Consider the following 13,960-nt stretch of genomic DNA (forward strand, 5'->3'; position numbering starts at 1 on the left):
CCAGTTCACAAATGCTTACTGAAATGTCAGTAAATATGAGCACTACTGAGTACTTTCCAGTTTTGTTTTCACAGAAAAACGTTTTTGTCACTTAACTTTTATTTGTGCATGACATGTATGAAAATGCATTTACAGGACAACAAATAATGCACAAAGGTGTGTGTGTGTGTGTGTGTGTGTGTGTGTGTGTGTGTGTGTGTGTCAGACAGTGGATGGTGGGTGGGTTAAAGGAATGAAAACACCACAAAAAAGAAAATATGTGCCCTTGTGAATGAGGTCCCCTTTTGACTGTTCTATATGCACACATAATTACTCTTCCTACATCCGGGCCACTTCCCTACTTCACAGGTGTTAACGATGATACTAATTAAGGCTGTTCCATTTAGTGTACAGTGGTTCTCAAACATGGACCCCCATAACTGAGAGTGTACCATTTGTACACTCAGAGTTACAGACCTGTACAGGGGTAAACGTGTGTCGGGGACTAGACGTCTGTCTCTCTCTCACTCTCGCGTGCGCGCGTGTGTGTGTGTGTGTGTGTGTGTGTGCATGTGCATGCACTGTTCTTTTGGGCATGTGGAGGCACAGCGCAGACAGCAGCACAACATTTATCCGATCTCAGTTTACAAGTTTATCGATATGAAGAAAGTTCCCACTTCCTCTCAGCAGTGACAACACTCCATGTTTACGCACAGACGGACTGAATATTCTGTACACTACAGTAGCAATTGATTAATGTAGTCTCCTACTCTCCCTATTTGCCCACATATCCACGGTTAAACGGGACATCTTTGCGCTGCGTAAAATGAATATCCCTTCTCCGTCTCCAACTGTGTTTAGCTTAATTTCCTTTATTTGCTGCGGATTGCATTCCCACCTGCACCGAATCGAAATCAAATGCGATTGGAAGTGAAACGAAACCCCCGTTTTTTGGCGGAGTAGAATGCAGTTCTTTGATGCGCATTAGGATTCGAATGAGGCACACCTGCCAAATGAAGCGCACTTTCCAACAATATGCAGCAGGATTCGTTTTAATTGCAGTAAAGCTTTACTTGGCGACCTTTGAGACCCACTGGTGGTGTTTCCAGTGAGCCAACGTGCACAATGTCTGACTGTTTGACCGGAATGGAACAGCTCCTTCATTAGTATTATCTTTAACACCTGTGAAGGAAGTAGGGAAGTGGCGTGTATGCATATATAATAGCCCATTGTGTTTGTGTATGTGTGAGCGTCTCTCTCTCCCTGTTTTGTCCTTTGTGATAACCCAGTGCATCTGTGCTGCAGGGTGCTACGCGCGGTGTGGGCTTTTTTTTCAGAAGCGCACTCGCACCCTCCAGGAGTAGTTGGTGAGAACCTTGTTCTTTTTCTTCACGATACAGGTGTAGGTGCCCTCGTTGATGGCGTTGGCCACGATGCTGATGTGGTTGTCCTTCAGCGAGATGTACCCGAGATGGGAGTACTCCAGCAGCTCTCCGTCCTTGTACCAGCTGAGGAGGGAGGGAGGGGGGGGATCATGCATAAAACGGTACTCTGTTAAACTAGTGGTTCCCCCCCCCCCCCCCCCCATTTGAAAAGTTATACCAGGGACCCCAATAAGAGAAGATTTTGACGCAGTAATTCTCCGTAAAACCGTAAAATGTCAAGGATCCCCAGTTTGACATGCATATTAGTCTACAGACTCACATTTAATGGCATTTCTATCTATGGGACCCCAATTTGTATTGTAAAATCAATGTTAATTTAACTGAGTGTACACATTTGTACACAGAGTTACAGAGTTACAGACCCATAAGGTTCCAAACTATCATTTAGCTGGTGACCCCCTAGAACTCCCTCAAGGACCCCACTTTGGGAACCCCTGGGTTAAACACTTTGGGAACCCCTGGGTTAAACACTTTCAACCTGTTATTATAGGTAACACTTTGGGAACCCCTGGGTTAAACACTTTCAACCTGTTATTATAGGTAACACTTTGGGAACCCCTGGGTTAAACACTTTCAACCTGTTATTATAGGTAACACTTTGGGAACCCCTGGGTTAAACACTTTCAACCTGTTATTATAGGTAACACTTTGGGAACCCCTGGGTTAAACACTTTCAACCTGTTATTATAGGTAACACTTTGGGAACCCCTGGGTTAAACACTTTCAACCTGTTATTATAGGTAACACTTTGGGAACCCCTGGGTTAAACACTTTCAACCTGTTATTATAGGTAACACTTTGGGAACCCCTGGGTTAAACACTTTCAACCTGTTATTATAGGTAACACTTTGGGAACCCCTGGGTTAAACACTTTCAACCTGTTATTATAGGTAACACTTTGGGAACCCCTGGGTTAAACACTTTCAACCTGTTATTATAGGTAACACTTTGGGAACCCCTGGGTTAAACACTTTCAACCTGTTATTATAGGTAACACTTTGGGAACCCCTGGGTTAAACACTTTCAACCTGTTATTATAGGTAACACTTTGGGAACCCCTGGGTTAAACACTTTCAACCTGTTATTATAGGTAACACTTTGGGAACCCCTGGGTTAAACACTTTCAACCTGTTATTATAGGTAACACTTTGGGAACCCCTGGGTTAAACACTTTCAACCTGTTATTATAGGTAACACTTTGGGAACCCCTGGGTTAAACACTTTCAACCTGTTATTATAGGTAACACTTTGGGAACCCCTGGGTTAAACACTTTCAACCTGTTATTATAGGTAACACTTTGGGAACCCCTGGGTTAAACACTTTCAACCTGTTATTATAGGTAACACTTTGGGAACCCCTGGGTTAAACACTTTCAACCTGTTATTATAGGTAACACTTTACAAAATGGCAAAAGTAGCAGATCAACGAGTCGCCATGGGCCGCAAGACACCATCTTACCGCAATGTATAAAATGGGACTTAAGGGACCAGTTTACCACTTCTCAACCCCTCTTCATATAATTGGTCCCCACCAATGTTAATGATAAAATACCACCATTATTTTCTACTCAGTCTGTCTCTCATAGGAGGACCGTGGGCAGTTCAGAAACCCGTCTTCCAGTGACAACATCGTTGGGCAAGATGTTATTTTTTTTAATATTTAGATTTGCATTATCGTGAGGACGATGGCTTCCATTTTCAAATTGCAACTTTTCAGGAATAGAAAGTCTGCAGTTTCTATTGGCTTGGATTCCCCATCGATGATGTCACTGGAAGACAGGTTTCTGAACAGCCCACAGCCCTCCTATGAGAGACAGACTGCTATTTTATCATGATCATTACTTAGTGAGGACCAATTATATGAAGATTAAAGATGCTCCGATCGATCGACCACCGATCGTCATCGGCTGATATTGACTCGGAACTGTGATCAATTTACCTATCTGGAGAAACCAATCTTTATGTGGTATTTTTTTTTGTGGTATAAAAGTCAATCGGATGTATAATATCGTTTTGCATCTTTGTGACAGGCCTAAACATTCTCTCCTTCCTCCCCACACAGGAACTTTTTTTTTTTTTTTTTAATATTTTTTTTATCCCACGATTTTGTAACCCATTTTTTACCCCTGTGTCAATCATCTAATGTGATCCTGGGCTCTACACACCCTCCACCAACCTAGTCCCCATATATGGGGGACAAGGGGATGCTTCCTTCATGCCTGAGTGTCCAAGTTACTCCTTTACACCTGACAGGGGGGAGTTTTGATATGGGTTTTGACATCTAATAATTTTGGAAATATTAAAATATTCCCCTTACGCACAAGATTGGCATCGGTATGGGCCGATCGAGAGAAAAACAATCGGTGATCGGGATTAGTCCCAAAGAAACCTGATCGGAGCGCCTAAGTTGAAAAGTGGTGAAGTGGTCCATTAAGTGGACAAATGAAATCAGCACGGTCAGGCTGGGTGTAAAGGCATGTGATGTGATGGAACTCACTATATTTTGCCTTTCTTTGACGCTATTTTCTTCCCACAGCGGAACGTGAGCTTCTTGCCCTCAGCCACCAGCTTGTGTTTGGTCCGCGGGGCAGCGGGCGTGGGCGCCACGGTGGGGAAGGGGAATTCTAAAAAGCCAGGACAAAGGAGGTAAAATATTGAGTAATTCCCCTGCAACGCCAGACCACACACGAGTCCTACTCCTTTGTCATTGTCATGTTTTTTTCGTTTTTTTCAGAGACGTTTGTTTGTTGCGGTGATTTTTTTTTCTTTCAGAACTGTCACCATAACTTTTCCACAACATACTTTTGATGACCTGCAATTAATATTGCATACAAACGGTCAACATTCCTGGCTGTACATCCCCCACTCTCCCAACCTTAGACCTTCTGGTGTTGTGGGTTGTCTTATCAGTGTTAGCTGTCTGATTTCTGAGGAAGCGCCACAGGCACGGTCTCGCGGTCAGCTGAAAAGTGTACTCGAAAATAGAGGGGGAGACAAAAAAACAGTCGCTCTCGTTAATGCAGCAAAAATCCAATTTGACCTTCTGCGTCTCTAACCCTCAAGCCACAGTCTGAAATTCCAGCGGTTTGGAGTCACTCAGGAATTTTTCCACAGCCGAACAACGTCTCCCAATCAGCAATGAGGAACAGATTACCCGGAGCCAGGAATCATATCGTCTCGCCTCTATCCACAGTTCCACACTGTCCCTTGTTACAGACCAAGGGGGGAGAAAAAAAACGGAGAAACCCACAACAATCTTATGTGCTGTGATGGTTTAGGAGGAGCCATTTCCTGTTGTGCAACCAGAGACCTCAGGACTGATGTATTTTTAATGCAAGTCTATGAAAGGAGTACAGCTGTTGAGTGCTGCCACAGACTCGCTAATTTATTGAATGGCTGCTGTTAATGCGTTAAGCAGCGTACGTCCAGGTGCAAAGCGCAGACGGGTTGCAGCAGTTGCGTTTTGTTGTGTTCCGTGCCTTAACACAAATTGCCTCTCTGCGGACGCTGGAGATTTCGGAGCCTAAATAACTCTTCCTGAATTAGTTTTCCCCCAGTGGCAAGTGCTGCTAATCGGTTTCTAGAATCATATGTTTGAAAAGCCCCCATCACGGCTCCACATGGCTGGACCTGCTGGCTCCCGTTGCTCTGTTGGCAAACGGTTCACACACACACAGCGGCTCCCCGGCAGCAGACGATGGAGCGTAATCTTTTTTTCCTCTGGACTACTACTGCTGCGTCTTACCGTAACAAAAGTCACAGCTGGAGGGGCAGTGCTTCTGCATGAGCTTGCGCTTGCTGTCGCAATAGCCTTTCCTCGCCCAGGCGGGACAGATAAATAAACGATCCAAACATCCTGTAGGAGAGGAGAGAGAGAGAATACGGAGCAAAGAAGGAGGGAGGGATGAGAGAGGGATCAGAGAGGTAGCTTTCGCCTCCGGTGCTGTGCGGAAATTTAGACAGATAATCTGCTCTTACTAATGAGAATGACTCAACAACACACATACTAATGATGACTCAGTGTCTAGTATATTCAATAACGCCACGTTGGCTTTCAGAAGCAACTTGGAACCGATGCCAGACCTACCGCGTGTTCTCCATCCAACGTTCCTAATCTAGGTTGTTTGGATTCCAAATGAGTCACGGCGGTTTTATACAGTACTCACAAAGTCTAAGAATACCGGTAGGTGTTAATGCAGACTGCATTCTAGGGTGAGAGAAAGAAAATCATGCAGAAACTAATTTACATCCGAGAGATGAGCGTCTCTCTCGCTTTGGAATTCTTGACATACCATAGAGTCGGTGCAAGCCCCACACTTCGTCCTGTGAGATTATCTTGCGCCCTGTCAAAGTTGCATTCAGGTGCATTATAGCGTTGGGGTTCAGAGAGTGCATGAGTCCCAGAACGTGACCGATCTCATGTGCTGCCACGTGGACCAGGTCAGTCAGCCAAACTCCTGCACAAAGATGCCATCGATTACTTTGCATGTTGGACACTGTGCCCCTCTCTCACAAACACCTTTTTTTGCTAGCCTGGCGCGGCCAGACTCATAGCGAGGATTCACTGACGCTCCCTCCCAGGAAGCGCCAGTGAATCCTCGCTATGAGTCTGGCCGCGCCAGGCTACTTTTTTGCAAGACTGTGTTCACAAGTCAAGTGTATTTCGTGTCAGTAAACATAAAAAAATTAAAAGCAAGGCTTTTGCACACTTACAGGCGACAGGTGCGTAGGAGAGGGTACGGTGCCCAACAATGAAAAATGAAAAAACACCTGCACACTGTCTTCAAATGCAGTGACCAACTTTTAATGGGGAAACAGCAACATTTCTTTGCTGTTTCCCTATTAAAAGTTGGTTCACTGCATTTAAAGACAGTGTGCGGGTGTCAGTAAACATGAAACAGAAAGATTGACGCAAAGGTACAGGCCTTTCTTCCAGCTGAAACGCATGTTTCCCAGAACCCAGTACTCATGGTCATCAAAGTGGATCTCCCCCGTTGGGGGAAAGAAGGCGTGGGCCAGCTCTCCAGTGATGCCGTCGAAACAGTGGTGCAGGTAGGACTGCAGACAGTCTGTGTGGTTGATGGGATAGAAGCCTGCGCCAGGAGAGAATTGAGAGAGAGAGAGACAGGGAGAAGGACAGGCATGTATATCTCAGAGCCAAGAAGGGAAATCCTCACTCCAGCCATTCTGTTTTGCATACAGTACAACTGGGACATGATGAATTATGGAACAAAACGTGTTCAACAAACCCCACACACAGGATGGATGACAACCATTTTTCTCACTTGCACTGAGAATTCACGCAGCAACACGAATCCCAGACCCTGGGGCCGTCTCCCAACGGGACGGACAAGGCTTGATTTACTTACTTACTACAACATGGTCAGACATGCGTGAAAGATATTCAGCATTTTCTTTCCCATTAAAAAAAAAACATTTTATGAAACACATCAAATTAGCCATAGATAGCGTAAAGATACTAAAAGTAAAAAAAGGGGGGGGGGGGGGGAGCGAAATAAAAGTGTTGACAGGTTTGGCGTTACACAAGCGGGTCGCCTTGCCTATGAACACAGAGAGAAAAGCAAGTAATGACAAGAGCAGAAGGCCCAGAACTATGCACTGGGGAACATCTGTTTGTGACAGAACATGCCGTGTGCCCACCTATCTTAATGTCTGCGTCTTGGTCAGCTGGCACCTCCCTGAAGCTGAAAGGTGATACATCGCTCCACATGCTGAACGCTTTGGCGATACCCTTGCGCGTGTCACTGGCATTCATCAAGTTTGTCGGAAAAGAGAGAAGCCTGTGTAGAAAGGAGAGCGTCAATCGAGTATATATTACAACCATTTATCTCCAGAAAGAAAAACAATGGATAATAATAATCAGACAGGCCCTAGATTAGAAGCAAGAGGGATCCCCACCAATGTTCTGATATACTGTTAACCTCAGCATTAATAATCTATGATCGCACTACACTCCCTTTATCTCCCAAGCTTTTCCTCACATGTGTGCTGTGTATTCCCTGTCACTGCTAAGATGTACAGTTGGTCACACGTGGGTGAGGAGTTTCATCAGGACTTGATGCATGAGTAGGAACACACTATTCCTCCCAGTTCCTCTCCCTGTTAAACAGGCACACTGACCCAGCTGTAGGCGTCACTAATGCAGTGCAAGAGATCACCCTCCCCAATCAGCTTCCCTGCCTGCAAACACGGGCAATTGTGTTTCGTTGGCGTCTCCGTTCTAGCCGTATGCATCCCTTAGTCTCCACGTTGGTGGCTAGAAACCTTACTCCTGCACCAACATTTTACGGTACTATTTACGTTAGTCTGACTCTAGGATGAGGATTTGACATAAAATGGACAGGCAATCTTTGTACTTGTATGTGAGCTTGAACTTGTCCCATTTGAGTTGCTCCGGGGTGAGGGTGTAGCGCTTGTTCCTGGAGAGATGGAGCACTTGTGAGCGGGCGTCTTTCCGGATCCCAATGAGCAACACACTGGTGTGAGCTTCTTCCTTGGACAAATAAAAATTTGATTAACCACCTGACACACGATCCAAGCGTCTTGCTGGCCACCACAGGAAAAGAACAGTCAGGAGAGGCACGCGACTGGACACAGACAGTATTGTTCAGTTGGTGGTGAAAGAGCTCCTTTATGGGCTGAACTAAACTAGACTGAACCTTAAGGGCCCTGCTTGGGTTTCGTTCTGAAGACAATACACTCTGGCACTGTGATTTTAGCTGTAATTAGCTTCAAACAAAAGCAATATGGTATACCGGTAATGTTGAATTGCCACATTTTAGACGCTTTGAGAGATTTTGACATGTCTCGTGAACATCAAGGTCTGCTATGATTTTACTGTTACTACTGCACATAACTCTGCTGTTATTTCAGCGCCTTGCATGTGAATGTTACGTATTACATTTTCATGCAAGAGCATTCCATCTCATGGAAAAAGGAAGCGGTCAGCAGTAAAAAGCGCTTTCCAAACGTTAAGTATGATACATTTTGCAGATAGATTGTGTCTGATGTCCCTTCGGGGAGGGGCAAAAAAAGACTCCCCAAATAATAACACCTGGGTTCTATTCTGGTTTTACAGCTTTGAAAGTCTGAATATGGGTAGTTTTTAGTTTTAGTGCTATCGTAAATATGCTGTGACTGGGCAAGTTAAACTGTAGGTCGGTTTGGTTTGGCTGCAATATACCGTAATATCACTTGTCCCAGTTGATTCTTTTTATTTTATTTATGGAAAATAACTGATAAATGCACGAGTTCACCAACTTCAAACTGAAGTGTGATTCTGACCTTGGAGGATTCCAAACAGAAATACTCACAAAATACATTGTATAAAGTAATAATGACCTTTTTGTTTTGTTTGTTTTTTTGCAAAGAGAGTTAAGGCTTTCCTCGGTTCCTGATAACAGAGCCAAGGAGGTGCACATTAAGCCAGACGTTTATACTCCTGAAACTGGAGAAGGCATTCTGTGCTCCTTCAACTACACGAAAGCTGCCCATGTACCCTAAATCTTAATTCTTTGAAGGTATTCATGTTGTTTTAAGCTTCTACCTTTGGCACACACAATGCTTCTGCAGTTTCTTGTTTGGCAAACGTCGAAGAAGGAAGGCATATATCAAGTCTACCCCCAATTCACTCTACATCTAACCCCAGGATTAATTTGCCCACATAACCATTTACTTCCTGAAATCACCAAACGGAACAAGGCAGATGTGGACTAAAGACTAATCTACACTTGGGTTCCATTTGAACACTGAGTTAAATTGACACCCTGGAATTGACTTTGTAGCCTTGCCGAGCCATGAGGCCATAGGGCAGGAGCCTATCTCCTGTTTCTGTAGCGTGAGGCAGCTTGATGTACAAGTACACCCCCTGTACATGACACTAGTATGTTGCATGGACTTCCCCCAATCCAACCCTTGAGGCTGAGTGCCAAGCAGGGAGGCACTGGGTCCCATTTTGTAGTCTTTGGTGTGACCCGGCTGGGGATTAAACCCCAGCCTCCCAGTCCCAGGGTGAACACTCAACCACAAGGCCACTGATCTGGTCATTTAATACTTTGTATTGGTGATGAGTAACGATGGGATTTTTGCTCTACTAACTGTATAGTTCAATACTTTATACAATAGCCTAATTTAATTCCCAAAAGCCAAAAGGACTTATCCTCAGTGTTGCTGAGTGAGTCTGTAAGATCAGAATGCAATTAAAACATTGCTGGTGACTTTGTTTTAAAGATGGCATGCAAAACTGTAGAAGTCACAAAGTATAGTAAAGTAATATCATATGTTTCCACTTTTACATTTATTGGAACTCTTACACAAGGTTGGATGATACATTGATACAGTATGCCACATAGTGTTTTAAATGCATAACATAAAACTAGTGTTCATTGTTTTGCAAAACAATTACCATGGGGGAACAGATGCAGTGCCCATCTGTGTCACCTGCAGATGTTTATAATAATATATATAATAGGAAATGAAACCTAGACAACGCCTGCATGGATAATAAGGGATGTCTGGCCCTGAAGGGTCTGGTCCTCAGCTGTGTTATCTTGCACAATCCTCTTATTTGTAACTCTGAGAGCACATACTCGCTGAGTTAAATAAATAAACACATTTTACTGTTTATGTGGCTATAAAGCATGGAAAGATATATGTTGTCCCATCTTGTTGGTTTGCATTTGAGATGGAAACACGGGCTCTGCTTGTTCAGATAGGCTAATCTCCATTCACATTTCATTTAAATGAAAGTGCAGGTGCAAGGTAGCCTACAAGTGTAAGGTTTAAACTTTAAGAATAACCACTCAATCTCCAACATGTCTTTCTTGAGCCTACTTTACCTGGCTGTTATGTGCGCGCGCGTGCGTGTGCGTGTGTGACTGTGTCTAAAAAAAAAAGACAAACCATGCATCCCATTAACTTCCCAAGCCCTTTGTTAATAACATCAAGGAGGGATTTTTATTTAAATGTTTAATAACAGTTGCTTTCGAAGTTTCGATCCATACGTCTTCTATTTCGTTGCCTGTAGATAAATGCATTGATTCTGTTCTAGTGTGGAACATAATTAATTGTGATCATATTATCGCACTGTAGCCTACACAAACAATAAAACAGACAATTGCAACCCCCACTCCACACAGTGGTCAAACCATACCTCCAGCCTCCAGGTAGGGAACGCTCCCGCGAACAGAACGCCGCCGACTAGCACCATTATGAGTCCGAGGAGAACTCTCGGTAAACTTCTGACAGTCTGGTGCATGGTTGCGATCATATCATCACCCTCCAGAAAACAAAAAGCAATCCCTCAACGAAGACTACAGATGTACCATCTATTCCCGTGGTGGACATCAATATGCGTCCATTGTATATGCTTTTTTTTAAAATATATATATATACACTGCAGTAGTTGTGATAAATAGAGACAGCAGCAGCGCAGTCCAGCCTGCGGACTGGGTTCAGACTTCAGAGTCAGACGTCTCGTCTGGCAGCTCTGTTCGCCCCTCGGCCGCCAGGGGCGCTGTTCCGCACCGTCTGCCATGTGCCGGTTTCACATTACTTCAGACGGGGCAGCATGGGGTCAGTCATAGAAAGCAAAGGAAGTCTATGAAAAAAATATGGCACGACTTCTGTGTTTCTAATAAAATCTCAGCTTACTTAAAAAAAAAAGAAGCTTTTCAAAGTTATTGAAATGAGTTATTGTAGAAGTTTCATATAGGCTATAATGTATGTATTGCATAATCATGAATTAGGTTATTGTAGCTTTATATCCAACTTTGTAGCTCTGCTATAGTGCTGAATGTGTTAATTTGAGAATACATAGGCCTGCCTAGCTTATAGTTAATTGTTGCTTGGTGCAACCACTCCATTACACAGCTATGTGGGTCCGTGTATTTTACGGCCATTTGAATTCTAATTTCGTATTTGACAAACAGTATTCAGAATACGGTTTGGTGTTCTGAAAACTGTTTGTCAAATATATAAATGGTAAATTAAAACAGAATAGCCTATATGGTTCGTTTTCTGAATACTGTTTAGAAATTGTTCATTAATAAAAACTTAGCAATAGGTATTTAAAACGAAAATACCAGGAGGATAGGAGAGTGTGTGATGTTTGGCAAAATGTTTAGGAGTAATTTAAACATCTTTGTTTGGGTTTGTGTGTGTGTGTGTGTGTGTGTGTGTGTGTGTGTGTGTGTGTGTGTGTGTGTGTGTGTGTGTGCGTGTGTGTGTGTGTGTGTGTGTGTGTGTGTGTGTGTGTGTGTGTGTGTGTGTGTGTGTGACGCAACTTGGCCTGTTGTAGCGCCACCATGAGGCTGATTTGAAAACTGTCAAGTGGCATTTCTTCCTCAGCCTATAGTGGGATCCTCAGATGCATTGCAATTGCAAATGCATTCTCAGAATGCATTTCTTTCATGTGGATTCCAAGAACTGTGCTGAACTGACTGTTGAACTAAGAAGAGAAACACCGAGGAAACAAGGCAGGTGTTTTGTTAGCCCCTCTCGGAACCCCCTGGGTCAGCCCAATCCGAACCGAACCGGGCTGACCCGTAGGGTCCCTGGTCATGCTAAGATTTTCCAATGCGATTGTTGGAACGCGGACAGAGGCGGAAAGTTCTTATAACGGCAGGGGGTTCAAGCACCTCCCCCCCCCCCCCCCCCCCCCCAGCCGTGGAAAAAAAACGAGTTTTGTTTTTTCGAACAAAAGCCACCTTATTAGCATTTGAATGCGGCATGCGCGGCGGCCCAACACCTATCTTGTAGTTGTAACCCCTCGTAAAGGTATGTCACTTGTGACTACGTGTATGACAACATGACCACTGGGGAGGGGACATTTCAGTGGACAGTCAGTGGGTGCATAATTTACTGCAGTGCATATAGATATATTTTGCCAAAATGCAGTGGGTTCAGTCGCGCCTTTGCCAAAATGCCAGGGGGTTCAATCGCGCCTCTGAACCCACGGAGTTTCCGCCACTGAACGCGGATATAAAAAACTCAACCTTTCTTCGATCTGCTCGCTATTACCGCGCTTTGTATTGTGTTTGATTACGGATGTGCGAACTATAAGTACCTTACATACCTCTGATAAAATCTCCTGTGTCGCGGAAGCCGTTAAGTATTTTTAATCCATGTTTGATTAAAAATGTCGCTTTGATTTCTTCTTGTTTATTTACCGTTTATTGTACCGCCTCCCGATGTGCGGTTGGCTTTGCGGCTACGTCCCTGCCTTTGATCTGCTCCGTCATAGCTATAGCACCACTAGCTAGCCAGATAGGCGGTACAATGAGGTGTCAATAAACAAGGTAGGAAGAAGCGACATTTTTAATCAATCATGGATTAAAAATACTTAACGGCTTCCGCGACACAGGAGATGTGTCGGTATGGTATGTAAGGTACTTATAGTTCGCACATTCGTAAGTCAATACATGAATAACCATGGTAAAAGCGCGCAGAAGTCCGTCTCATGCCGTGTTTACATTGTATTTGTTTGTGCGTAACTGGCGACAGCCCCACGTGAAGCAGGACCCAATGCAGTAAAGTAAACAAAATATCAGAAACTTTACTACATTCGGGTTCTGCTTGCGGGGCTAGTGTTTTGTATGTCTGGTAGGCAGGCATGTCGCGCGTAATTGTAGAACGCAGGGCATTCACTGTGAAGAGTGCGGGCCAGTCAAGAGTCAGCGCATGATAGCTGCGCGCCGACCACGGCAACGACAGACAGGCTGACCACAGTGTTGCAGATGCAGTTAGTAGTGTAGCAAGCAACTCTGACAATAGTAGCCAACAGTATTACAGCTACCATTTGGAGATGCACCAACGCAAAGCCAAGTAGCCAGGTGCCTATTAGATGGGGGGTAGCACCCGCAGTTTCATTAAAGAGGATATTTCCAGAGCACTTAACCTGCCAGTTATAGGTAAAGAAACGTTGAATATGTATGTGTTTGGTTCCAAAACACCCCAGAGAATTACCTGCAGGAAAGTGAAGGCTAGCTCGTTTGAGAAATATTAAGAACAATCAAAGCATTGATGTCCATTTATTGGAAGCACCCAAGTTGAGCTCTTCTATGATTAAAGCGCCAAAACGGAAAGATAAGGAGGGACTCACCACGCTAAATATCATAACTGAAGTTGTGGACATTGAAGTGATGCGCATCAGCTTCGGAGAGGAACAGGCACTGTCAGATCAGTTACGCAACTTTTGGGAAATCGAATCCCCACATGAAAGAAATGCATTCTGAGAAGGAAGACATGGCAGTATGCACGGCTTGGGAAGCCGTGGATATGCACGGCTTGGGATACACTGCCATGTCTTCCTTCTCAGAATGCATTTCTTTCATGTGGGGATTCGATTCCCACTATAGGCTATAGGGCTATAGGGGGTCCGTTCACTATAGGGGATTCGGCTTCTCACTATAGGCTGAGGAAGAAATGCCACTTGACAGTTTTCAAATCAGCCTCATGGTGGCGCTACAACAAGCCAAGTTGCGTCTCACACACACACACACACGCACACACACACA

At 44.3% G+C, this 13,960-nt stretch overlaps 1 protein-coding gene across 1 annotated transcript; it reads right to left on the minus strand.

Annotated features, from left to right (window-relative positions):
• Positions 1–71: 71 nt before the first annotated feature.
• On the minus strand, positions 72–10,887 carry mmp23ba (matrix metallopeptidase 23ba). Its single transcript, XM_080764292.1, has 8 exons — positions 10,597–10,887; positions 7,802–7,938; positions 7,086–7,225; positions 6,350–6,517; positions 5,717–5,881; positions 5,170–5,280; positions 3,922–4,048; positions 72–1,487 (listed from the first exon to the last, which is right to left on the minus strand). The coding sequence occupies exons 1-8, from the start codon at positions 10,711–10,713 to the stop codon at positions 1,313–1,315; spliced, it is 1,140 nt and encodes a 379-aa protein (XP_080620418.1). The 5' UTR covers positions 10,714–10,887; the 3' UTR covers positions 72–1,312.
• Between the last annotated feature and the right edge of the window lie 3,073 nt (positions 10,888–13,960).

The sequence above is a fragment of the Protomyctophum bolini genome, assembly GCF_963924005.1.
Source record: "Protomyctophum bolini genome assembly, chromosome: 5".
Taxonomy (NCBI): Eukaryota; Metazoa; Chordata; class Actinopteri; order Myctophiformes; family Myctophidae; genus Protomyctophum; species Protomyctophum bolini.

What these genes read in the sequence shown, in the direction of transcription:
- mmp23ba (XM_080764292.1), bottom strand. Translation starts at nt 10,713, where the DNA reads ATGATCGCAACCATGCACCAGACTGTCAGAAGTTTACCGAGAGTTCTC. An exon ending in AGACGCAGACATTAAGATAG is followed by an intron (nt 6,518 to 7,085) that starts GTGGGCACACGG and finishes CTCCTGGCGCAG; the next exon opens with GCTTCTATCCCATCAACCAC. An exon ending in TCAAAGAAAGGCAAAATATA is followed by an intron (nt 1,488 to 3,921) that starts GTGAGTTCCATC and finishes CTCCCTCCTCAG; the next exon opens with CTGGTACAAGGACGGAGAGC.